Source organism: Biomphalaria glabrata, chromosome 7 (genome assembly GCF_947242115.1).
Source record: "Biomphalaria glabrata chromosome 7, xgBioGlab47.1, whole genome shotgun sequence".
Classification (NCBI taxonomy): domain Eukaryota; kingdom Metazoa; phylum Mollusca; class Gastropoda; family Planorbidae; genus Biomphalaria; species Biomphalaria glabrata.
Genome location: NC_074717.1, coordinates 25,478,994 through 25,502,680, shown reverse-complemented (window position 1 = coordinate 25,502,680; position 23,687 = coordinate 25,478,994). Strand labels below are relative to the sequence as shown.

Here is a 23,687-nt window from a genome sequence, read left to right as displayed (position 1 = left end):
TTTAAGCATTGTAGACATCTTCTTACGCCCCCCTTTTATCTTTCGCTCCTCATAGAAGAGCTCTGATTGGCTGTTCAATGTGTGTTTGGTGCTTTTTACTAGCAATTATCCATTCATCCTACTTTGATTTTAATTATCATAAAGCTTATATCAACTCTCTCAATCTGTCTGGTAAAAAGTTTGTACGCGTTATTTCTCCCACACCCAATCTCGGATCAAGTTGAAACTTTGCACAATTGTTTCTTGTACCTGACAAAACAAGACAAATAGAGAATCAATTTAAAACATTAACCAATCAATTTTAAAAAATCAAAGAATTAGTTAACTATTGGTAATTATTTATTTATTTATTTATTTTGTATCAAAAAACGGACAGAAATAGTACTTGACAAATTTGGCGGTGTAAATTGAATTAGTCCCCTTTATACTTAGAGGACTAAGTGTAGAGGACTATGTCGTCGCTTAAAAGTTTGAAACTAACAATGGAATAAAACCGTCTATTTTCATAAGCCCTGCGATGGCACGCTGGTAAATATAATTGCTTGAGGAGGCTTGAGGAGGCTTGAGGAGGCTTGAGCCCATGAGTTCGATGTCAAGTCGTACAACTTTTTAAAAATTAAAATGCATGTCAAAAGGGATCAGGGTAAAATTTAGCCAGATACCCTCTTCTTGTATGGTACGCAGGGGCGGACTGACTATATGGGCAATCGGGCAAATGCCCGGTGGGCCGGTACCCAAATGGGCCGGTTGAGCCACCGAAGGGCCACATAGATGCCTCTATGGTACCTATCAAATTGTTAAAGGTTTTATACTATTCTCTTCTGAAAAGGCCCCTCTGAACCTAATGTTTAAAATTAAATCTTTCTCGGACTCTTCTACTGTGTAATAGCCTAATATTTTAATTTAACATTTTCCGAAATAACACAATAGCCTTCATCCGTAGACAGTGCCACTAGTTGGCTTCATCCATTTAGGGCCTACATACTAAGCGATTCAAAAGTAACATAAGGTTTTTATTTCGTATAAAGATATAGAGATCACTGTAAGCATGATTTCGAGGACAGCTAGACCTAGAATTGGAGGCCCATCATATGATATAGAATTTGTGTGCCGAATTGTATAGAAAGGCCTGGGCCGATTTTGACACCCAGTCCGCCCTTGATGGTACGGGGCACTCCGGGCGACAATGGAAAAGTACAACATCAATAAAAACATAAGCAAAGTTATCCAGAACCTCTAGAAGGATGCCACCAGTGCGGTGTACTTCAACATAATATTGGGGACTGGTTCAAAACCACAGTTGGAGTAAGACAAGGCTGCCTACTTTCACCAACAATCTTCAATATCTTCCTTGAAAGGATAATGGAAGATGCTCTCGAGGGCTATGAAGGTACTGTTAGCATTGGAGGAAGAATACTCACTAACTTGCGCTTCGCAGATGACATTGATGGCCTAGCAGGGACAGAAGAAGAACTAGCTGACCTGATGATGCGCATTGACAAGACTTCCGCAGCATATGGCTTGAAAATAAATGCCGAAAAAAACAACAAATTATGACCAATAGCCAATAGAGAGGAAGCATACGCTATCGTAGAAGCCCTGAGAAAATGGCAACATTACCTTATCAGTAGACCCTTCACATTGGTTACAGATCAACGCTCAGTGTCTTTTATGTTTGACCAGCAGAACAAGGGCAAGATCAAAAACGAAAAGATTCAAAGATGGCGACTGGAGCTTAGTTGTTTCCAATATGACGTCGTATATCGACCCGGGAAACAAAACGCTGCGGCGGATACCTTTTCAAGGAACCACTTTGTGTCAGCAATGACTGGAGAAGACCTCAAACTGTTACACAACAACCTCTGTCACCCAGGGGTCACGAGACTCCTCCATTTCGTTCGGACTAAGAACTTACCTTTTTCCTGCGAGGACGTCCGCAAAGTGGTAAACCAATGTAAAACTTGCGCTGAACTGAAGCCTAGATTCTTCAAACAGTTTTCAGGCACCCTCATCAAAGCTACCCAACCATTTCAGAGAGTAAGCATTGATTTTAAGGGGCCACTCCCATCTGCTACTCACAATAAATACTTATTAACAATGGTGGATGAGTACTCACGCTTCCCATTTGCCTACCCATGTCCCGATATGTCCTCATCCACTGTCATAAAGTGTTTAAATCAGCTGTTTTCCTTTGTTGGGATGCCAGAGTACGTCCATTCTGACAGAGGTACGTCCTTTATGTCGAGGGAGGTGCAATCCTTTCTGCACGAGAGGGGAATAGCTACAAGTAGAACAACCGCCTTTAATCCTTCAGGCAACGGACAAATTGAACGACTAAACAAAACTCTATGGAACGCTGTTACTTTAGCACTGAAAGACCTCGATCTCCCGATCTCGAGATGGGAGCTTGTCTTGAACCAGGCCCTATACTCGATTAGATCATTACTATCTACGGCAACAAACGAAACTCCACATGAGAGAGTTTTCCGGTTCAACCGGAAATCCTCCTTCGGGATATCTATCCCCACTTGGCTATCTAGCCCAGGTAGAGTGTTGCTGAGAAGAGAGAACCGATCTTCAAAGTATGATCCTCTCACGGAGGAAGTCGAATTGCTGATGTGCAACCCCCAATATGCTGTCGTACGGTTGCCCAGCGGTAAAGAGGAGACGGTCTCTCTAAGACGCTTGGCTCCCACCCCCTCCCCATCCACAACAACAAGTGAACCTTCGTTCTTCCCTCAGGGTGAGGATAATGAATATCCTCCAGAAACTCAAAACACAGAAGTACCAGTCAACACCCCTACGGTGATACAAGAAAGGAAAGAACCCCTGGTAGGCTCTGAGGACCTCCGAGCGCTTCCTCTTGAAAATACCCCACTTGACGCTCAGGAACTCACTAGTGACTCCCAAACTGTAGAACAGGATAGTCAACCCCGTTACAACTTGAGAGAGAGAAGAACCAGACCGAACTATAGAGTCTAGAGTTGTTCCTTTATTGCACTACATATGTTCTACATAAACTGGCATTGTTTATCTCTTGCTACTGATATTAGAGTTTACTTTTCACTTACTTACGTACATGTCTACTTACTACACTATTTGTTAATATTTAAAACAGAAACTAGTAATTGTTTATAAGTCATACAACAGATACTGGTTTTTAGGTTTCTTTGCATCACCATTCACTATTGTTTACAAGAGAAATTAATATTTCGACACTATTTATTGATCTATTGTATTACAGGCACTGGCATTCTCTTTTATTTATGCTATTGGCCTACTATATTACTATACTTGCTATTTTAATTCTAGGCGGGGTGAATGTGGTGAAATAGTTGCTATTTGTTTATGTTTGTGTAACGTCGTGAGAATGTGTTCACAACATTGATTTAGTGTGCTACAGTCCAAGTCTCTTTCGTCAGTTCATGTGTCGTTCTAGTTTAATAAAGCCTTGTTTTAGGTTACTCTTCAGTGTTCCTTTATTTCTTATTACAAGAGCTTTAAAAGAGGCATCAGTATTGGAGGTGAAAAGCTGACTAGTGTTAACAGCTTCAAATACCTCGGAGCTATAGAGGTTTTAAACAAGGCACAAGACAGGGAGGAAAGGAGAAAGACGGTCGACAAATCTTGCTTGGTGCCCCAACGGTCCAACAAACTAAGGGATAGGTAAAGGTAAAAAAAAAAAACTCTTCTTTCTTCTCCTCCCCATTTCCCAACTTTCTAGTATGATCAAATTTAATACGGTTCTCATTTTTTCAACAGCTTCTGTAGATGACTGAACCGCTGTCGTTACGGAAACCTCTCTTGTATCCCCAAGATGATCAATGCGTCCCTGGTTGAGACGACGGATGCACCTTCTACTTTAACCCCTGATTGGATCCGCGCCATCTACTCCATATACCTCATCTTCATCATCGCCGTCGGTCTGCCGGGCAATATCATCATAGCCATCATCTACGGGCGCCAGGTGCCCAAGACGGCTTGCGATTGGCTGATTTTTACGATGGGCGTAACCGATGCTGTGGTTTGCTTCTTCTCGCCCATCCTGAACCTCAGATCTGAGTTTGAAACGGAAATTCCCGGAATGAACGGAATCTGGTGCGGTCTCGAGTATTTCCTACAGACCACCGCCATGATTGCCTCCTTGATCATACTCGTGGTCATCGCCCTAGACCGCTACATCAAAATCTGCAAACCGAGATACCAGTCGCTAACGCCTCCGATGGCACGCCACGTCTGTGGTTGGACGGTTCTCGTTTCCGGTGCCCTTTGTGTTTATCCAACGTCAGGAAGCTTTACGGACGACATATGCCTGCATAACACCGTCACGCCCAACGGCACAATGAAAGTGTATTTCACCTGTGTGTTCTGTGTCTTCGTGTTCAGCTTCATCCTGGTCACCTTCGCTTACTTCAGCGTCTGCAAGCAAATAGGCGAGAAAATCAAAATCAAACAGCGCCTGTTGGATAACGACGGCGTAACCTCGAACACTTCGTTTCAAAGCACGTGGGAAAGCAAGGAGCCCCTGGGCTCATTTTTGCTTGGCTGCTGCAAATCAAGTCGAGAAACAGCCCCCAAACCTCACTCCAGCAATAAGGAGGATGACGAACGCGCCGCGTTTCTTCGTTCCACTACTTCCCCCCAAATCAACGTCGATCAAGCAGAACCGGACTCTGTCGAAGTCAGCTTTGTTAACGAAGAAAACATGTCAGCATGTGAGGCTCGACCTTTGACGTTGCTCGCTTCACAGCCTCGTCTAGAAAAAATGAATGCCATCGATTACGACCCAGACACTGAAATAACTCATGTGGTCGATGACGTATGTTTGGTCTATAACCATTCTCAGATATCCCCGACTGGACAGCGTCAAGGACTTGATGGGCCACTTGCACATTGCGATGAAAGGGACGCCAGCATAGAGCGATTTCCCACAAACGCTTTGGGTTGCCCTCCAGCATCAGAACAACGTCTTCCGTCTGCGCAGTTTGACTGCGCACATCTTTTTTCGCAGGGGAGTCGATTCGATCGAAAAAGAAATTTTATTCTAAAACCAACCCGAAATGGCCGCGTACAGCTCATCTATAATGCATCGCTATCTGAACCAAGTCTGACAAGAAATTTCAGCCCTTATTCCCATGACGATTCAGATGATGGAGATGATGTGTGTAAAAGCGATAGCGGACATTTTTTATCCAGGGCTGCGAAATGTAACGACACCGGTATTGACGGCTTCTGTTTGTGTGTTATTGACCACGTGACACAGCGTAGAAACGCGCATTTTTACTTAGGTGACGATAGAGACGTCAGGGACAAAAATTTAGCAGACGACACGCAATGCCGATTGGCAAGGTTACAATCTTGTAATGAATGCATAATCAAATCATTCTCGCGCCCTGAAGACCATCCGGCTCACAATAAACGCACCGGCGCTGCCGGAGTGGTCGATTCATATTCTAGAAATTGGAACCGATGGGCGACGTCTGCTTTCAAAAAAGATAAACATCTGTGGCCGCGCAACATACATCTTAGTGACAGAGTCCTGAAATTGATCTTGTCATCCACGGCGTTAGGAGGCGCGCAGGCTAATCGCTGTGTGTGCGCTTACCGTTTCAAACGGTATCACTCCTTTTCATGCTTGGAGACAATGCAATCCCCGAAGCGCGAACAAGATATCAGCTACACAGCACAGGAAAGTGCATCTTCGAAGAACTCTGGTCATCATGTCACGGAGCATAGTACAAACGGAAGAACAGATTCTCTTTCAAGAAAAAATTCGAATAACTTGCGCTCCAAGTTCTCAAAGCCTAATTCCGATATGAAATGTGAATTAGAGACACGTGATAACAGAGAGCCTTCAGATTATGCAAAATTAAACTCTGATAATAACGAGTCACATTTATCACAAAAGTGCCAAACCGTCAGACAGAACAGCTCCGCCAGAGATCTAGCTTGCGAAGACGTTGCGCCAACACCGTCACACCAGCTCCAAGCGGTCATGAAGCACACGCACAGCATCACCTCGAAGGGCTCCAGGGATTCCAAGAGAACAAAGCACTCGTCTTTCGAGGATGAGAGTGCGGTGGAAGAAGACAAGGATGCCTACGGCGACTTGGCCACGGCCATTTTCTTGTCGAAGCTGAGACGGGGTCGAGAGCACGGCTCCAAAACGTCCAAGAGTTCTGTCAAGTCTTCAGGCAGTCGAAGAAGGTTCGCCAAAGAACGACAGGTAACTTATGCTTCGCTTGGTGACATAATAAAAGGACATACAATCCCTGCTTATGTTGGAGGGTGAAGACATTTGCTTACCCACAATCAATAATTTAAAGATTTAAAATTGATCCCACGTTCTATTTACAAAGCTTATATCAAATCACTTTGTCTGTCTGGTAATAAGTTTGTACATGTTATTTCTCCCACACCCAATCTCGGAGCAAGCTGAAATTTTGCACAATTATTTCTTTTACATGACAACACAAGAATCAATTAAAAACAATAACCAGCTAGTTAATTAACTATTGGTAATTAATTAATTTTTTTTTTGGTTTCTCGAACAAAGGAGAGAAATTGTACTTGTCTGAATTTGTGGAATAAGTTGATGGGCCGCCGTTCTAAATTGAAAGAAATAATATATAACTATAACAATCTTGAAACAATATATAACTATAACAATCTTGAAACAATATATAACTATAACAATCTTGAAACAATATATAACTATAACAATCTTGAAACAATATATAACTATAACAATCTTCTCCAATTAAAAGTACCTCACTAACAAGGTGGTTTCCACGTCAGCCCGAGTAGGCAAGAGTTACGAGTACGAATTGACCTCATTCACCAATCGTAAACAAACAACATTTAGCCACGCCATTCTCAATATCTTCTATACATATTACGTAACGCACACAGGCTGTCACCACGTGATACGTGTTTTCGTTGTTTTATCAATATTATCACGTGGCGAAATGTTGTTTGTTTACGATTGGTGAATGACGTCCATTCACGTCGCCCCCCCCTTTTTTTTTAATGCTTTTAAAAAACAATTACGATAAAATCCACCCAGATATCCCTCTCTTTCTCCTCTTTCCATTTTCCCAACTGGTCCAGATAAGTGATAGGATCATACATAGCGTAGTGAGAAAGCTAAAAGTATGAAATAGCGCTAATAAAAACAATTGGTAAAAATAGTATTAATCGCACTGATTTGGTTTAGATCTATTGCAAATTTAACCCATGACTGAACCAAACTCAGTGAAACAATTACACTTCGTATAATCTTTGTTTTTTTGTTTTTTTAAGTATTTGTTTTCATATTTTTCTTGTTAGACATTTAGAGCGCTATCAAATTGAGTCGGGGTCATAGACATACATAAATATAGACTGGCCGAAGGAAGTAACTACATGTAACGTGAAAACATGTATATCTATTGTATTCGGATTTCCGAACTATGAAAAATTACATGATCTTCATTCTTAGAGATTAAACAAAACTACACTGCCTCCTTATTTACAATATATATAGGTGTGTGGCTGAAATAGATATGAATACTTAACGTTTATACTGCTCATAAATGTTGTATAATAAAGTACACAAAATTGCAAGTCACAAATTTTCGTTTCATAAAACTCTTTAATCGGCCAGTCTATATTTATTTATGTCTATGGTCGGGGTATTTAAAATGTGTGCGAACTTTATACTTTATATTATATCCATACAGTTTAACTGTCCGGCTCAACTTTTGTAGGGGAAGTTTATGAGAGGGCATATGTTACAGATTTTAGGTTTGAATGATTTTTGTTTCTGATATATTTGTGTATGATTAAAAGACGGGTCTATAGTTATTTGTAAGTTATTTCAAGCCTACCCCTGAGTCAGTACATTATTTCTCCAATGTATTTCAAGCCTACCCCTAAGTCAGTACATTATTTCTCCAATGTATTTCAAGCCTACCCCTAAGTCAGTAGAGTCAGTACATTATTTCTCCAATGTATTTCAAGCCTACCCCTAAGTCAGTAGAGTCAGTACATTATTTCTCCAATGTATTTCAAGCCTACCCCTAAGTCAGTAGAGTCAGTACATTATTTCTCCAATGTATTTCAAGCCTACCCCTAAGTCAGTACAATATTTCTCCAATGTATTTCAAGCCTACCCCTAAGTCAGTACATTATTTCTGCAATGTATTTCAAGCCTACCCCTAAGTCAGTACATTATTTCTCCAATGTATTTCAAGCCTATCCCTAAGTCAGTACATTATTTCTCCAATGTATTTCAAGCCTACCCCTAAGTCAGTACATTATTTCTCCAATGTATTTCAAGCCTACCCCTAAGTCAGTACATTATTTCTCCAATGTATTTCAAGCCTACCCCTAAGTCAGTAGAGTCAGTACATTATTTCTCCAATGTATTTCAAGCCTACCCCTAAGTCAGTAGAGTCAGTACATTATTTCTAAAATGTATTTCAAGCCTACCCCTAAGTCAGTAGAGTCAGTACATTATTTCTCCAATGTATTTCAAGCCTACCCCTAAGTCAGTAGAGTCAGTACATTATTTCTCCAATGTATTTCAAGCCTACCCCTAAGTCAGTACATTATTTCTCCAATGTATTTCAAGCCTACCCCTAAGTCAGTAGAGTCAGTACATTATTTCTAAAATGTATTTCAAGCCTACCCCTAAGTCAGTAGAGTCAGTACATTATTTCTCCAATGTATTTCAAGCCTACCCCTAAGTCAGTACATTATTTCTCCAATGTATTTCAAGCCTACCCCTAAGTCAGTAGAGTCAGTACATTATTTCTCCAATGTATTTCAAGCCTACCCCTAAGTCAGTACATTATTTCTCCAATGTATTTCAAGCCTACCCCTAAGTCAGTAGAGTCAGTACATTATTTCTCCAATGTATTTCAAGCCTACCCCTAAGTCAGTAGAGTCAGTACATTATTTCTAAAATGTATTTCAAGCCTACCCCTAAGTCAGTAGAGTCAGTACATTATTTCTCCAATGTATTTCAAGCCTACCCCTAAGTCAGTAGAGTCAGTACATTATTTCTCCAATGTATTTCAAGCCTACCCCTAAGTCAGTAGAGTCAGTACATTATTTCTCCAATGTATTTCAAGCCTACCCCTAAGTCAGTAGAGTCAGTACATTATTTCTCCAATGTATTTCAAGCCTACCCCTAAGTCAGTAGAGTCAGTACATTATTTCTCCAATGTATTTCAAGCCTACCCCTAAGTCAGTAGAGTCAGTACATTATTCTAAAATGTATTTTCAGATGACCTACATGTTGCTGTGTGTCACCATTGCGTTTCTTCTTTCCTGGATTCCGCCCTGGATTATCTATATGACCAGCTTTTACGCCTCTACAGAGGGACTTGACCCCTTGCTCGACCGTGTGATCTTCAAACAGCTGACCACGATACAGCTCGTCAACTTCGTGGTCAATCCAATTATTTACTATGTTTTCAACCCGACCTTCCGGTCAAAGGTCGTGGACCTCATCCCGTTACTCCCTAAGAGTGCTCTCGGCGCTGAGAAAAGTTGAGGACATTCTATGACCAACTAGCTTTAATAATGAACACCGGAAAACAATGCGCGAAGCACATTGTGTTCAACTTGAGGCAGGTCATTGTGCCTCGTCACGACTAATTTGTGCTAACCAGGTCAATGCAAGGTTGATTGACCACTGTCACCGGACAGCATAGCTCCCATCAGCTCTAGATGAACAGTGTAAGATTGTTACCCTTGGACCAAGTTGAGAGGACAGAGGGGCAATTTTTTGTCACTAAGTTGAGCGTTAATAATTTTGATTGCTGTTAGTTGCTGTTAAAGCAATCCTCGACATTGTTTCTTAATATGCCATTTTGTTTCTTTAAATATGTATATTTTATTTTATTTATTTTATTTTTTATTAAATTTTTGTATTCAGCTTCTTTTACTATCCACTATCCACAGTGTAACATCAAATTAAATGCTAAACATTTTAATAGGCTCTCTCTCTCTCTCTCCCTTTCTCTTTCTCTCTATCTCGCCCTCTTGCTCTTTTATTTTTGTATCCCTCCATTTCTCCCTCACTCACTCTCTTTTGTCTTTTTCGATCAATCTCTTTCTCTTTTTTTTTCTCACTCTCTTTTTCTCTTTCTTTCTCTTTCACTTGGACAGCTGAAGTAAGAGAACTACACACTTGTCAAATAATAATAAATGTACTAAGAACATAGACACACGACTATAGACACACGTAATTCTCTAGTGAGATAGGTATAACATATAAACTACAAATACAACAACTGTTCCACTACTGTTCTACTAATTAACTGTTGACCTATGAACTCCAGACCTTAGACTTTTCTATTCCGTGTTCACGTGCTTGCGCTCACTAACCTATATAGCTCTCCTGCCAACACAAATTATCTGCATAACTTTAAACTAGATCACAATGCCAACTTTTATCTTAGTATATGTAATGATGTTGAAAAATGTAGTCCATTCTGTTCTTACTCAAACTTGAACTTTTTTTTTTTTTTTTTTCATCTTGTTTAGGTTTATAAGCACGCTTCCACTATCTTCACTAAAACGAGGATGTTGGTTGACATACAATTTATTCTGCACATAAAAGAATTGAATTTCTTTATTTTCTAGAATACTCTAGATACAAACACTAAAACGAGATTACAAAGATAGTTTGAGTTTTAAAATTTAAATGTTACAGAGGTTGGACATATGGACGGACAGACAACACAAAACTTATAGCCACAGAAAATAGATTTTCTGTACGAAATGAGATTTTTTTTTAAACGTTGGTTTGTGGAAAAAGAGAAGTCTGCTGAAACTACACTTTATGATACAGTAAACATAAATAATAACTATTACAAATAACCAATGCAGACATAGTTCAAATTAATAAAGCTTGATTAAGATAATTACATTTGAAATTAATTTGATTCTTAGCATTATCTTATGTCCCAATTTACATTATAATTTGGTTTAAAATCCTACGTCAAATAATTCTCTGAATGTTCAATCAAAGCGTTCTATTAAATAAAAATATAAATTATTTGTTCTTTCATTTTGTTTGTTCTGTTTTGTTTTTTGTTTCCTGAACTAGAAGTATTTACTGTGCACTTAATATCGATTAGGTATGAGGGCCCGAATAGAGGGCAGTTCTTTTCTTTAATATTATAACAAGAAAGTTGAGGCTACGACTTTGAGCCATAGGTGGCAGTTTGCACTCCCTTGCAAAAAATCCTGCGGGCGTCCATGGACCTAGATCTACGTAAACGACAATCGAAAATTCCACAATGGAACTGTTGGCAAGGGTTGTACATGTCACGTATAGCCTTTCAACACAATCATTAGCTCGATTACTTTGGAGATGTTTTTGTTGTTCTTTTAACCAAGAAAACCTTTCTGTCCTTAAAATGAATCCATCTTGTCCCAGTTTCCCATACGCCCTGCTTTCAGTGGTCCAATGTATTGTTATTTTTTCTCCAGCGTTTCTCAATTTACCACGTGAGCTACGGAAAGCGCGGGAAAAATTCAGTAATCATTTATGAAAAGAACATAACGATGAAAAGAAAAGGACAGAGAAGAAAAGAGAAAAACAAATGATAACGAGAAAGCGTGCAGAAAAGAGATGAAAAAGAAAAGGAGAGAGGAAAGACATTTTTTAAAAAAGTTTCATTGAATTAATCCGTCACTATATCGTCAAATTTCTCAAGGCGTCTCTAAATTTAATTGTTCCGTCATTCGTATTGGAGTAATGATGATTAGAATTTACTACAATAGATAGGCTACATTATTTGGTCTGATCACGACACTCAAGAGTACATTTAGAACGTAATACCATTTTTTTTATTCCCTTGTTGTATGAACTCTAGCACCACTATTGACAACGTCCAGTTTGTATAGTTTGGTCTCAGGAAACACAGCGATCTTGTTTGAGCAAGGAAAAACACAGAGTTGAGGACCGCTGTTCTACTCCATCAACAAGACATGCCCTGATAGCAAGGCGGATAATTTACACATTACAGGCAAGTCGCGCATCCGTCTACTAAGTCATCACCAGTACCCTATCGTAAATATATTATTAGCACTCTTTACTGGGTGCCTTTGTATAATAAATATATCTATAGCTTTTCTTTATAAAAAATATATTGCAGACAATTTGCAGTATAAATATACAATATCCATTCTGAATACGTACTGTGTTTTAAACAATCACTAGTTTCTCTTTTTTTTTAAAGACTTCAAGTTTGGACTTTTAAAAGTAGGTCCTACTAATGGAAAATAATAGTTATAAAAAAAAAGATGACGCCACTGTCGTGAAAAAATTTTCCCTTGGTGGTCACCCTGCAGTCCTCTTGACGTGTCGGCCAATTTAAATATTTGGCCGTCATATCACTCTTCCTTCTCCATCTCCGTTCGCTCACCCCCTTCGCTCCCCCACGCCCTCAATCGGCGCCCCATCTGTTCTATTTACATATTAACCTAATAAAACGAACCTCGAGAGGGAATGATCCATTCTTAGGCTAACATTAAACATTGGAAAGTCTAGGGGGGAAAGGAAGACGGAGGGACTGGTGTGATGAGAGGATTGGTGAGTCCAAACAAAACACTTTGGCTCTCTTGCTTTGTTGTTGTGTTAGTAAAAAGTTTTCATGAGAACAAAATGAAACGAAACAAAACGAAATGTTTATATATATATATATATATATATATATATATATATATATATATATATATTTACAAAGCTTCTATCGACTCACTCTGTCTGGGTTGAATCTTTTCGACGTTTTTTTCCCTCCCACTTCCCATTTTCGGGTCTAGCTGAAACTTTAGCACAATTATTCATTGTCGATGAATCAATTTTAAACAGGAAACAGTTAATCAATTAGTTGTAAGTATTTTTTAAAAACAAAATGTAGAAAGTCAGGGGAAATAAGTCTTGTCTAGAGAATTAGGTCGTTCGATAGAAATAAAGAGTCAAACAATAGATAATTATAAGACTTTCTTATTTTTATAAGTCAGCCTGCCATCGAGGTGGCTTTATACCGTGAGTTTGAAGTTAAACTTAGCGACTTTAAAAAAAAATGCTTTTGAAAAGGCAGCACGGAAACCTTCACTTAGACATGAGCATGGAAGTTGCACTAAACAAAAACAAAATTAATAATAATATTACATATCACACACATTTATTTTTTGCTCGTATAGATCTATTATATATAAAATTATTGAACTAACTGGTTTATAGTAATTGATGCAATTTCACTCAACAGAAGTAGTTTCTTTTTCAAATAGTTTTGGATAGCTTTCAAAGATTTTGTAGCCTAATATAGTAAAACCATACGAGAAATTCATATCTATGGTATAAATTCGGATTTGAAATTCGTTAATTTAAAATGCTACGTTATAATTGAACTAAAAAAAAATAATAATTATAAACAAGATAACAAAGGTAATATAAGCATTATTTCACAAACCGGCATGCGACATTATGGCGTGAGAAGCTGTGACTGTAATTGCTAAAAATGTTTTAATAAAAAATTTACTATAGGCCCTACAATACTAAAGTATTAAATAGTCATATAGCTGACTCAATTTCATTCTCCCCTTTTCTATCTCTCTCTCTCTCTCTCTCTCTCACACACACACACACACACACAAAGAATAGAATTATAGACTAGGTGTGAGAGACGCTCAGGGTATCTCTCTCTCTCTCTCTCACACACACACACACACACAAAGAATAGAATTATAGACTAGGCGTGAGAGACGCTCAGGGTAGCATCGATCAGTTTTCACTTTTTTTTTAGTTGGAGATATCAAAAATTTAAGAAACCATTTTTTTTTTTGGTGAGTGAACAAAAACCTTGTATTGTTTTTACAAACCTTATACCAACTCAGTCTGTCTGTCTGTCTGTCTGGTAAAAAGTGAGTACACGTTATTTCTTCAACACCCAATCATGATGTAGGTGGGATAGCAATTAATAGAAAAACAAACAATTTATAGAAAAACAAACAAACTTAAATCCCCCAAATCCAACAACCTACAACACGCAGTTTGCATCATTCTTTTTAGGGATATAATAAAATCAATGTAATGTGTCTGCGACATTTAGCGCCAAAATGTTCCAAGCCTAAACGGTGGCGCCTAAACGTCCTGTGCACCAAAATCAAAACGACTCTTGGTGTACAAATGTGTACTAAACAGAAAGAATAAGCTGACATGGGCTTTGTAATTATAAGAATTCCCATTTCAAACGTCTTAATCGTGATAAAATTAGAGACCGTTGGTAATAAGTGTTGCTTTTTTTGTATTCCCTTGCTTTTCAAATAGATATTATTTCTGTACATATTTACATTGAAAACGAAAACGAAGAGGGGGGGGGGGTGTAAGTATTGGAAATTAGGATTTTAAGAGCACATGGAATTTTGTCTCATCAGCTGACACAATGGAAAGACATACAGCACATGAACCATAGCGGAGTTCCCCTACGTTAAGAAAGCGGGAAAATGGGAGATAAATTAGATATGAATTTGGTTAAAAAAAAGCAACAAAAATAGAAAGGTGTCTTTGTTACAACAGTCGACGTCATTCTTCATGCCCCACTCATTGATTCACTCAGTAACGAAACTTTTAAACCTTTTGAATGTGGGCACTTATCAAAATAATAATAGGCTAAATTTCATATCAACATTTTTTGCCGTTTTTTTCTCTGACGTCATTTCCTGTCAACAACGATTTCCCACTGCAGAGCACTACATTGATATAGTTAACCTATCTTCGTGCAAAAAAATAATTAGGCTGTTAATCTACGGCCCGCTGGCTATGGCCGGCCCATGATACAATGCTATCCGGTTCTTGGACTTTTGTTTTGAAAAGGAAGACAAATATGGAATGATTGTCTTCTCTAGCTGTATGATTGAATCGTTCCGTTTGATGTGTTTCTAACATTTGTATTCCCCCCCCCCACCCATGCTGAGAAATAAGGTCAGGGTCGGGCATTACGACCACGACCTCTACAAATATCCATAAAAATGATAAAACACCCTTGATTTAACCAAATAACAACATGTGTGTGTGTGGCTGTAGTCTGTTTCACACGGAGTTCGTATAATTGTGTACCAAGTCAGACACCGAGCACTACAGGTTCTGTGAACAAACTCTGGATGTAGCCTATATGACTTCATTAGTACTCACTATCAAACAAGGGGATGCAAAACAAACAAACAAACACAGACACACACGCACGTAGCAGTAGCAGCTCGTCATAACTAAGTCTGGGCCATTTGCAATGCAAAAATGATGAATAAACTTAGTATTGATGGCATTCCTGGGACGTCCACGCGGGCACTATTTACCGTTTGGTTCTAACATACGATATGGGCCATATGGGTGGGGGAGAGGAAAGAGACCAGAGCTGGTGGGGGGGGGGGGGTCTTTCTATGCAGGCTAACTGTACGTTTGTTGATGCAATAAAGTGAAGGGCTAAGCTGTCTCTAACACAACAGCAATATACACACATATAGGCCTACAGCCTTGTTAAGACTTATGATGCCTATGATAAAACATTAATCACAACTATAAAGCATCAGATTCATATTTACATGATAAGCATCATTGACGCATGCATTTATTCCGTGTCTTTATTTACATTTTCAGCAAGACTACCACAAGCTATGAACTACAAGCCACCAGGGGCGGACTGGCTATATGGGCAAACGGGCAAATGCCCGGTGGGCCGGTACCAAATGGGCCTGTCTGGTTGCGACCAAAGAAAAAAAAATTCAATGCAGACAACTTTAAAAAAAAAAAAGTGACAGCAGCAAGACACAAAGGCCCGAACACGTTTTCTTTTTTTTTTTTTTTTTTAAATTCTTATTAGAATTAATTTTGTTTGAAATTCAACAACAATATAACAAAACAACAACAACAAAAAAAAACAACTAAACACTGTACATATTATCATTTGCAAAACGTTAGACTGTACTTTCTGCTATGCACGAGCGGCATGGACTGCTTTGTTGTCTTCGAGGTTGTGTTTGGCCTAATTATTTTGCTGGTCGGCATGGGCCTTTGATGGCACTCCAATTATTTTTTTTTGCTCCTTCCCTCCCCCATCTTTTAATGGTTCCAATGAAATTCAACCAAAATGAGGGATGAGAGAGGTTAAGTTAGAAAACATTGATATAACGCAGCAAAAAAAAAAATAGGCGCGACAATTAGCTCTTTAACAATACTTAATAGAAATTAACTTTAACACATACACACAGCCGCGAAATTGCAAACCACCCAACTTATTCACAGCTCAATATGTGTATAAAGCTCTACTTTCTGCGATTTGAAAAGAAAAAGTAAATTTCTTTTTGTTTATTTTTAATAACAAAGATCTAAAAATACTACACTTAAGGCTTACAAAAAAAAAATTAATTAAAAAATAAATCTGGATCTAAATCAATTTTTATACTATTATAATTAATGGCAAACTTGCTTAGTATGATGTCATTATTGATGAAAATTCTTACAATAATTACAACAATTTATATAGCGCTGTCACATCCGATATTTTAAAATATTTAATGAAAGGAGATTTATATTTTAAATAATGGGTCATGGTATATTCATATACAAATCGCGTTTTTGAGAATGTACTAGGAGGAAGCAAGAGTTTTTCACATTAAGTAAGTGCCTCTTTGACCGTTGTACTTTCTCTTATCTTTTAATGGAATGGTTGCCTGAATCAGCCAGGAAAACCAATGATTTAGCATATTTTAAGTCACAGATCATCATGCATGTCTAGATTGACACATGAAATGCGTAAGACGTAACAATCTTTTTTGTTTTTGAAGAAACGTCTGTAATCTATAAGTAATACCAAAAAGCTTCAAACTCATTAGTCTGCTATTTTATTGTTTATAGTTTTCAGACTACATACATGTATAAATAGAATACATTATGTAATCATACGAATGCATACATCCAGTTTTCGATGCGTTATCAAACTTTATATATTTTGTAGAGAACTAGGCTTACACCTATAATATAACACATGGGCGTAGCCGGGAGGGGAGGGTCTTCAAACCATCACTTGCCTCAGACCTCATTGTCTGAAAGGGAAACTTTACTTCTGCCCCAGTGCAGCCAACGCAAACTACAGTCACCAAATTTCATGAGCGTAGCCAAAAGGGGTTTTGTGTTTTCCCTTACCCCTCCAATACAAAAACTAAAGCCAAACTATAGTTACCATTTTCTACCAGTCGCTGGACTCCATTGAATAGCAGATATGGTTTTTGAATTTTTTTTAGCGGAAGAGTAGCAGGCTAATTGCACAGTAGATACCTCAGAATATGCATTTTTAAAGCTTAAAATAACGGAAATAATGCTTGGTTCCGGGGCGAAGCCCCGGACCCCACTGGATCTCGCAGCGCCCCCCGGACTCCCTAGCTGTCCTTGGGCGGTGTGTATGTCTTTCCACTAATTATAGGAAGAGAGTATTCTAGTGTAGAAAAAACGTTTGAAAGAGTGAAAGATCAGAATGTTATGAGGATTAATTACAAATACACACACACTAATATATATATATATATATAGATAGATATATATATATATATATAGATAGATATATATAGATATTTATATGTATATATATATAAATTGCGAAGTGTGGTAATAATCCCCCCCACCGAAAATATATGACATGCCATTTGTGGGCCGGTTTATATGGTAATGCCCGGGCCGATTTTGATACCCAGTCCGCCCCTGCAAGCCACCAAGAACCATAATTCTACCTCTCTACATACATAATGTTACAGCATGATTTTCAATAGCTTTTCTTGTGTTTTTTTTTTTGACATCTGGAAATCACACAAGGACATATATAAAAACTTATAGCCTCTTTTCCCCTTATGAAGGTCGCTAAAAAGTGGGACTGGATGTCGGAATAGGTCGTGACAATGATATTTATATTTATTGTAAAAAAATTCTAAAGCTTAAAAAACTTCATTTTTATAAAAGTTAGTGATGATTGTGTTTGTAAGGTACGCCTCTGAATAATATCAAGCCATTCAGTCAGTTGTTTAGTCTCATGAGAGAGAGAGAGAGAGAGAGAAATAGAGAGAGAGAGAAAAATAAAGAGCGAGAAAGACTGCTTGCTGGGGAAAAAATCTAACCGGTTTTGATTTTTTTTTTTGCATAATCTAAAATTCGTTTGTGTAATGGCATTGCAAATGTTTGCATGTTTTTGTGTAGATCTGGTGTTTACTTACAGGCATTTAGAGGCTCCATCGCCTGTATCTTTCTCATAGCCTTTAACCCCTCTACTTAAGAACAAAATGACCTAGTGAACGTAGTGGTCGCAAGATGGAGGGCATGGTTACAAGGCCTATCGTCGTGAATTAATTTTAAATCTTAATAAAAGTGGAGTACTTGACGCACGAGATAAATTAAATTAAAGATCTCTGAACTTTCCTGAATAAATATGTCATGCACATAGTGCAACGTGTAATAGTAGCCGTAGCAGTAGGCTACTTCATGGCATGTCACATAAGAGCATTATAGTAGCAATAAATGAAATGTAGCATATAAACTAACACTAAAGAACAATGGTTCTTGAGAGAACAAGAGAGTGAAATAGGATGAGTCTCAATGTCTCATTAGATTTTGTTGAACTTCTCTCTCAGTAACCACTGCACTCTTGTGCTACATTATATGGTTCTCGTCACGTGTCACATTTACAACAGAAACACAACAACACTAAGAAACAACAAGTCTAAGAAATACTCAGCTCCATTTGTTCGTATTTTCTTATGTGCAGGAATCTCCCCGTCCCTTACTGTTTGTTTGCAATCTCCCTCCCCTGAGATTGTCTGACTTGAGTTTCAGGAGAACACAATCATGTTGCGTTTGTTGATGATTGAGTTCACAATACAATGCAATCATGTTGCGTTTGTTACTTATTGAGTTCTTAATACAATACAATCATGTTGCGTTTGTTGCTGATTGAGTTCGCAATACAATACAATCATGTTGCGCTTGTTGATGATTGAGTTCACAATACAATACAATCATGTTGCGTTTGCTGCTGATTGAGTTCACAATACAATACAATCATGTTGCGCTTGTTGATGATTGAGTTCTTAATATAATACAATCATGTTGCGTTTGTTACTTATTGAGTTTTTAATACAACACAATCATGTTGCGTTTGTTGCTGATTGAGTTCTTAATATAATACAATCATGTTGCGTTTGTTGATGATTGAGTTCACAATACAATACAATCATGTTGCGTTTGTTGATGATTGAGTTCACAATACAACACAATCATGTTGCGTTTGTTACTTATTGAGTTCTTAATACAATACAATCATGTTGCGTTTGTTGCTGATTGAGTTCACAATACAATACAATCATGTTGCGCTTGTTGATGATTGAGTTCACAATACAATACAATCATGTTGCGTTTGCTGCTGATTGAGTTCACAATACAATACAATCATGTTGCGCTTGTTGATGATTGAGTTCTTAATATAATACAATCATGTTGCGTTTGTTACTTATTGAGTTTTTAATACAACACAATCATGTTGCGTTTGTTGCTGATTGAGTTCTTAATATAATACAATCATGTTGCGTTTGTTGATGATTGAGTTCACAATACAATACAATCATGTTGCGTTTGTTGATGATTGAGTTCACAATACAACACAATCATGTTGCGTTTGTTGCTGATTGAGTTCACAATACAGCACAATCATGTTGCGTTTGTTGCTGATTGAGTTCACAATACAACACAATCATGTTGCGTTTGTTGATGATTGAGTTCTTGGTCTTGAAACAGAAAGAAGGCAAAATTAATAGGGCCGTTGTTACCCTCCTATAGAATATAGAACTATATTGTATAGAACTGATCCACTTACTTTGCTGAAGTGAGTTTTGTAATCCTTTGGACTACTTTGGAATATCGATGTTAGTCTAACTACCTCAACGAAACATTATCTTTATTCTAGAGCATAATTAGCTGTAAGTTAATTATATAAATTGTCATGAATATTTGAAGCTGTAGCGTCCTTTTAGCTTTTAGCTAGAGGGGAGGGAGGGTGCAAACCACGAACAAGAAGGGAGAGGAGATTCCCACAAATAAGAAAAGACCAATCATTGAACATAGTAGTTCATAGATTTCGTTTCTTTATTGTTGTTTTGAATTGTTCAACTTCCCCCCCCCCCCGCCCTCATTTCTTATTTTAATATCTTCTCTCTCTCTATAATTCTCTTCATTCCTGACACCACCAAGAAGTCATGGAAAGATCACTCTTTTATTTCTGCAAGTTGGACTAGAGTTACTCCACGTAACTTTAGCGGCAAAAAAAAAAGATGGGCGGTGGGGGGGGGGAGAACAAGTAGTATTCACCCGTCTCTAAATAGCAGGGCTGACTTAACCATTGTGAAAATTAAGAGTTTGTATTAGAAAATAAATTCGTCTTTGCATTTGATTCATTTTTAATACGTAAAAAATTTCTTTACTATCCTTGCGTGTAGCGAAGTCATACAGTATAAAATAAAATTCTGTTTCCTACATAGATCACGCTCAGTAGCAAGTCGGACTAGAGTTACCCCACCTAACTATCGAGGCGACAGAGAGCACGGCTCAGAGAAAAAAACAAGAGGGGGGGGGGTGGAGAACAAGTACTCTTTCTCTTTATACATTCTATATACATGACTACATTTATGTGTATTTTTTTTTTACACACGTCATTTTACACATTTGGTGTCCTTAAAAGAGTTGAATTTTTTTTCTGTAGCTTTGTTTTGATTTTGCTCCTTCCTATTGCCCTTCGTTGCCTAACTATGGCCACCGCTTCACGTACATTTCGTGGAGTCAACAGGTCTTTCAATGTAGTCAAAATTCCTGCATCTGGTAACTGTTTATTTCTTTCAGTCGCATATTTCTGGAAAAATGTCATCGATGACACTGTTGCTCTCAAACTTCGCAAGATGGCTGTTGTTCTTACTCACGGAAAAACAGTCATACACTCTGCTCGACACTACGCTGCCTACATGACAACTTCCGGCGTTTATGGTGGCGAGGCTGAAATAGTGGCGATGTCTTAAATACTTCCGCTACTATCACTATTCACTTCCGTGAACGTCTACATGACCCTCCTCGAGTTTACAATCCGGTCAACGTCTCTCCATATTTAGCGGTTGCATTCACCGCAACGTACTGGAGTGTACAAATCTACCTCACAAAATTGTCCTTATTCCATGGACATCCCTGACGCCATCATATTCAAATTTGCCTTTTACCTTTACGCGCAGACAATTCCCTGTTAGATTAGCCTTCGCCATGACTACTAATAAAGCACAAGGCCAAACGTTCAAAAAGATATGCCTGTATCTTCCAAAACCTGTTTTCAGTCATGGACAAATGTATGTTGCTCTCTCCATAGTTCCTTCTTTTCATTCCCTCACAGTCGTTTGCCCAAACCCACCCCATTGGGACAGCTGTGTCTTTTAGGAAGTGTTCACCCGTCACTAAATAACGGCTTATGCTACGCCGTGGGTCGACTAGTAGTAAATGTCTTGTGTCAAACAATCTTTTACACTCATCAGTCATATCCGTTTTCTTGTATGTATGAGACAGTAAGGGAAGCCTGGAAACTAAACTTGGATTTCCTAAGTCGCATTCAGACTATAGGAATGACATAGTGACATAAACTTGACACAATTCATTTAGACTATTGGAATGACATGGTGACATAAACTCGACACAATTTATTCAGACTATAGGAATGACATGGTGACATAAACTTGACACAATTCATTCAGACTATAGGAATGACATGGTGACATAAACTTGACACAATTCATTCAGACTATAGGAATGACATGGTGACATAAACTTGACACAATTCATTCAGACTATAGGAATGACATGATAACATAAACTTGACACAATTTATTCAGACTATAGGAATGACATGGTGACATAAACTTGACACAATTCATAAAGGGAACAAAAAGACAAGCAGGTCCACAAAAGAGTCATACATGCAATCAGCTCAAGTGAGTTGCTCAGCAGTGTTAATTTTCAATAGCTAAAATGGCGGTTGACTGATCCGGTGTGATGCCCCAACGGTTCAAGAGACTAAGGAATAGGTGAAGGCGGTGAAAGTAGGCTAAAATTATTGGAAGGCTGTGCCAGATTGAACGGCCGTTCAAATGAATCCACTCGCGAGAAATAAAATCGCACATTTATATCAAATTTTCCATTTTTTAGAAAGACGGGTCAAAGCTATTATCTTGTAAGACACATTGCCAGAGTGACGAATACAGAAGAGAAGATGGGCAGATAATAACACTTTGAATCAACTTATCTGTGAAAAATACCATTATAAAAATCAGGAAAACGGGGAAAGATGGTGAGATGCTTTGAAAAGGCCTCCAACATCCTCCCTTTAAATCGACCTCCCACCACACAAGAGATAAACAAATCAATGCATACACCAAGGATGTGGACACATTTTTCTTAATCAGTAATTCATAAAAAAAAAAAACTTATACTGTAAATTATGCCATAACCAGAATAAGTCTCTATAAAATTAAACAACATACAAGAAAAGAAAGAAATCCTTTTTTAAAAAGAACAAAGTGTATCTAAGGGAAAGAACTCCACATTTGCAAGTATATATATATATATATATAATGCATAAGTTATCTCCTTTATTCCATTTAAAAAAAAAATTGTCTAATTGGTTAATTTGTTTTACTGATTCTGTTAATTACAATAAATGATTGTTCAAAGTTTCATCTTCATCCGACAATAGGTGTGGAAGAAATTATGACTACAATTATCTAAGGGGACCAAACCCTACACATTTAGCCATACTGAACACTGAAGGACTAATTTCCCTTGTTAGTATGAAACAAAATAATTAATTACTAGTAATTTATTGACTAATTAGTTATTTTTTATTGGTTCGTGTCTTGTCTATACCAATGAATAATTCTGCAAAGTTTAAACTTGAGCTTGTTGGATAAATAACATGTACAAACTTTTTACCAGACAGACATGCAGATAGACAGCGTGAATTGATATATGCTTTGTAAAAAGAAGGTAGATCTCTGATGAATTTAGTGTTAAAACTGAACAGATAAATTAGTCATTTAGTTTTGATATGATATGATATAAATAGTTTATGATAAGCAAGACAGATGTAAGCCAAATATCAATTCGATTAAACATGTACAGCCTATTTCTAGTCTTTTCAAATAGTGATGAAAACTTTCGACAGGGTCCCGCTCAAAGATCCGTGGGGCAACAATCAAAGTAATCTATTTTACGTTTCCCTCTAGCCCCAGTGCTCAATGGGGCAAAGCTCAAACCTAGCTTACCACAAAGATTGTCAGAACCTGGGGTATGTCTGAACATTTTGCAAAATGAACTCTTGCAATCAACAGGATTCGAAGTGGAGACTCTTGGATCAATGAGCACATTATATTTAGTGTAACAGTCCAATTCAACAGCATCTATTGATTCCTTTCTTTTTTTTTCTGTGGCAACACTGTTTTGGCCTAAATAAAGCTAGAGTCAATAGTTAGCGTTCTCCTGTGCGGACGACTGACCACACGTTGGCAACCGTTTTAGACCAAATCGATCGTCCACGTCAGTAGAACATAAATAAAAAAGCCGA

At 38.0% G+C, this 23,687-nt stretch overlaps 1 protein-coding gene across 1 annotated transcript in view; it reads left to right on the top strand.

Annotated features, from left to right (window-relative positions):
- LOC106052864 (uncharacterized) overlaps positions 1-11,002 on the top strand; it is a 34,262-nt gene extending 23,260 nt beyond the window's left edge. The window contains exons 2-3 of the mRNA XM_013208322.2: positions 3,763-6,226; positions 9,272-11,002. Of these exons, the coding sequence (XP_013063776.2) occupies positions 3,818-6,226; positions 9,272-9,541 (2,679 nt within the window). The 5' untranslated portion in view covers positions 3,763-3,817 and the 3' untranslated portion in view covers positions 9,542-11,002. The remainder of the gene's footprint in view (positions 1-3,762; positions 6,227-9,271) is intronic.
- Positions 11,003-23,687: the final 12,685 nt, after the last annotated feature.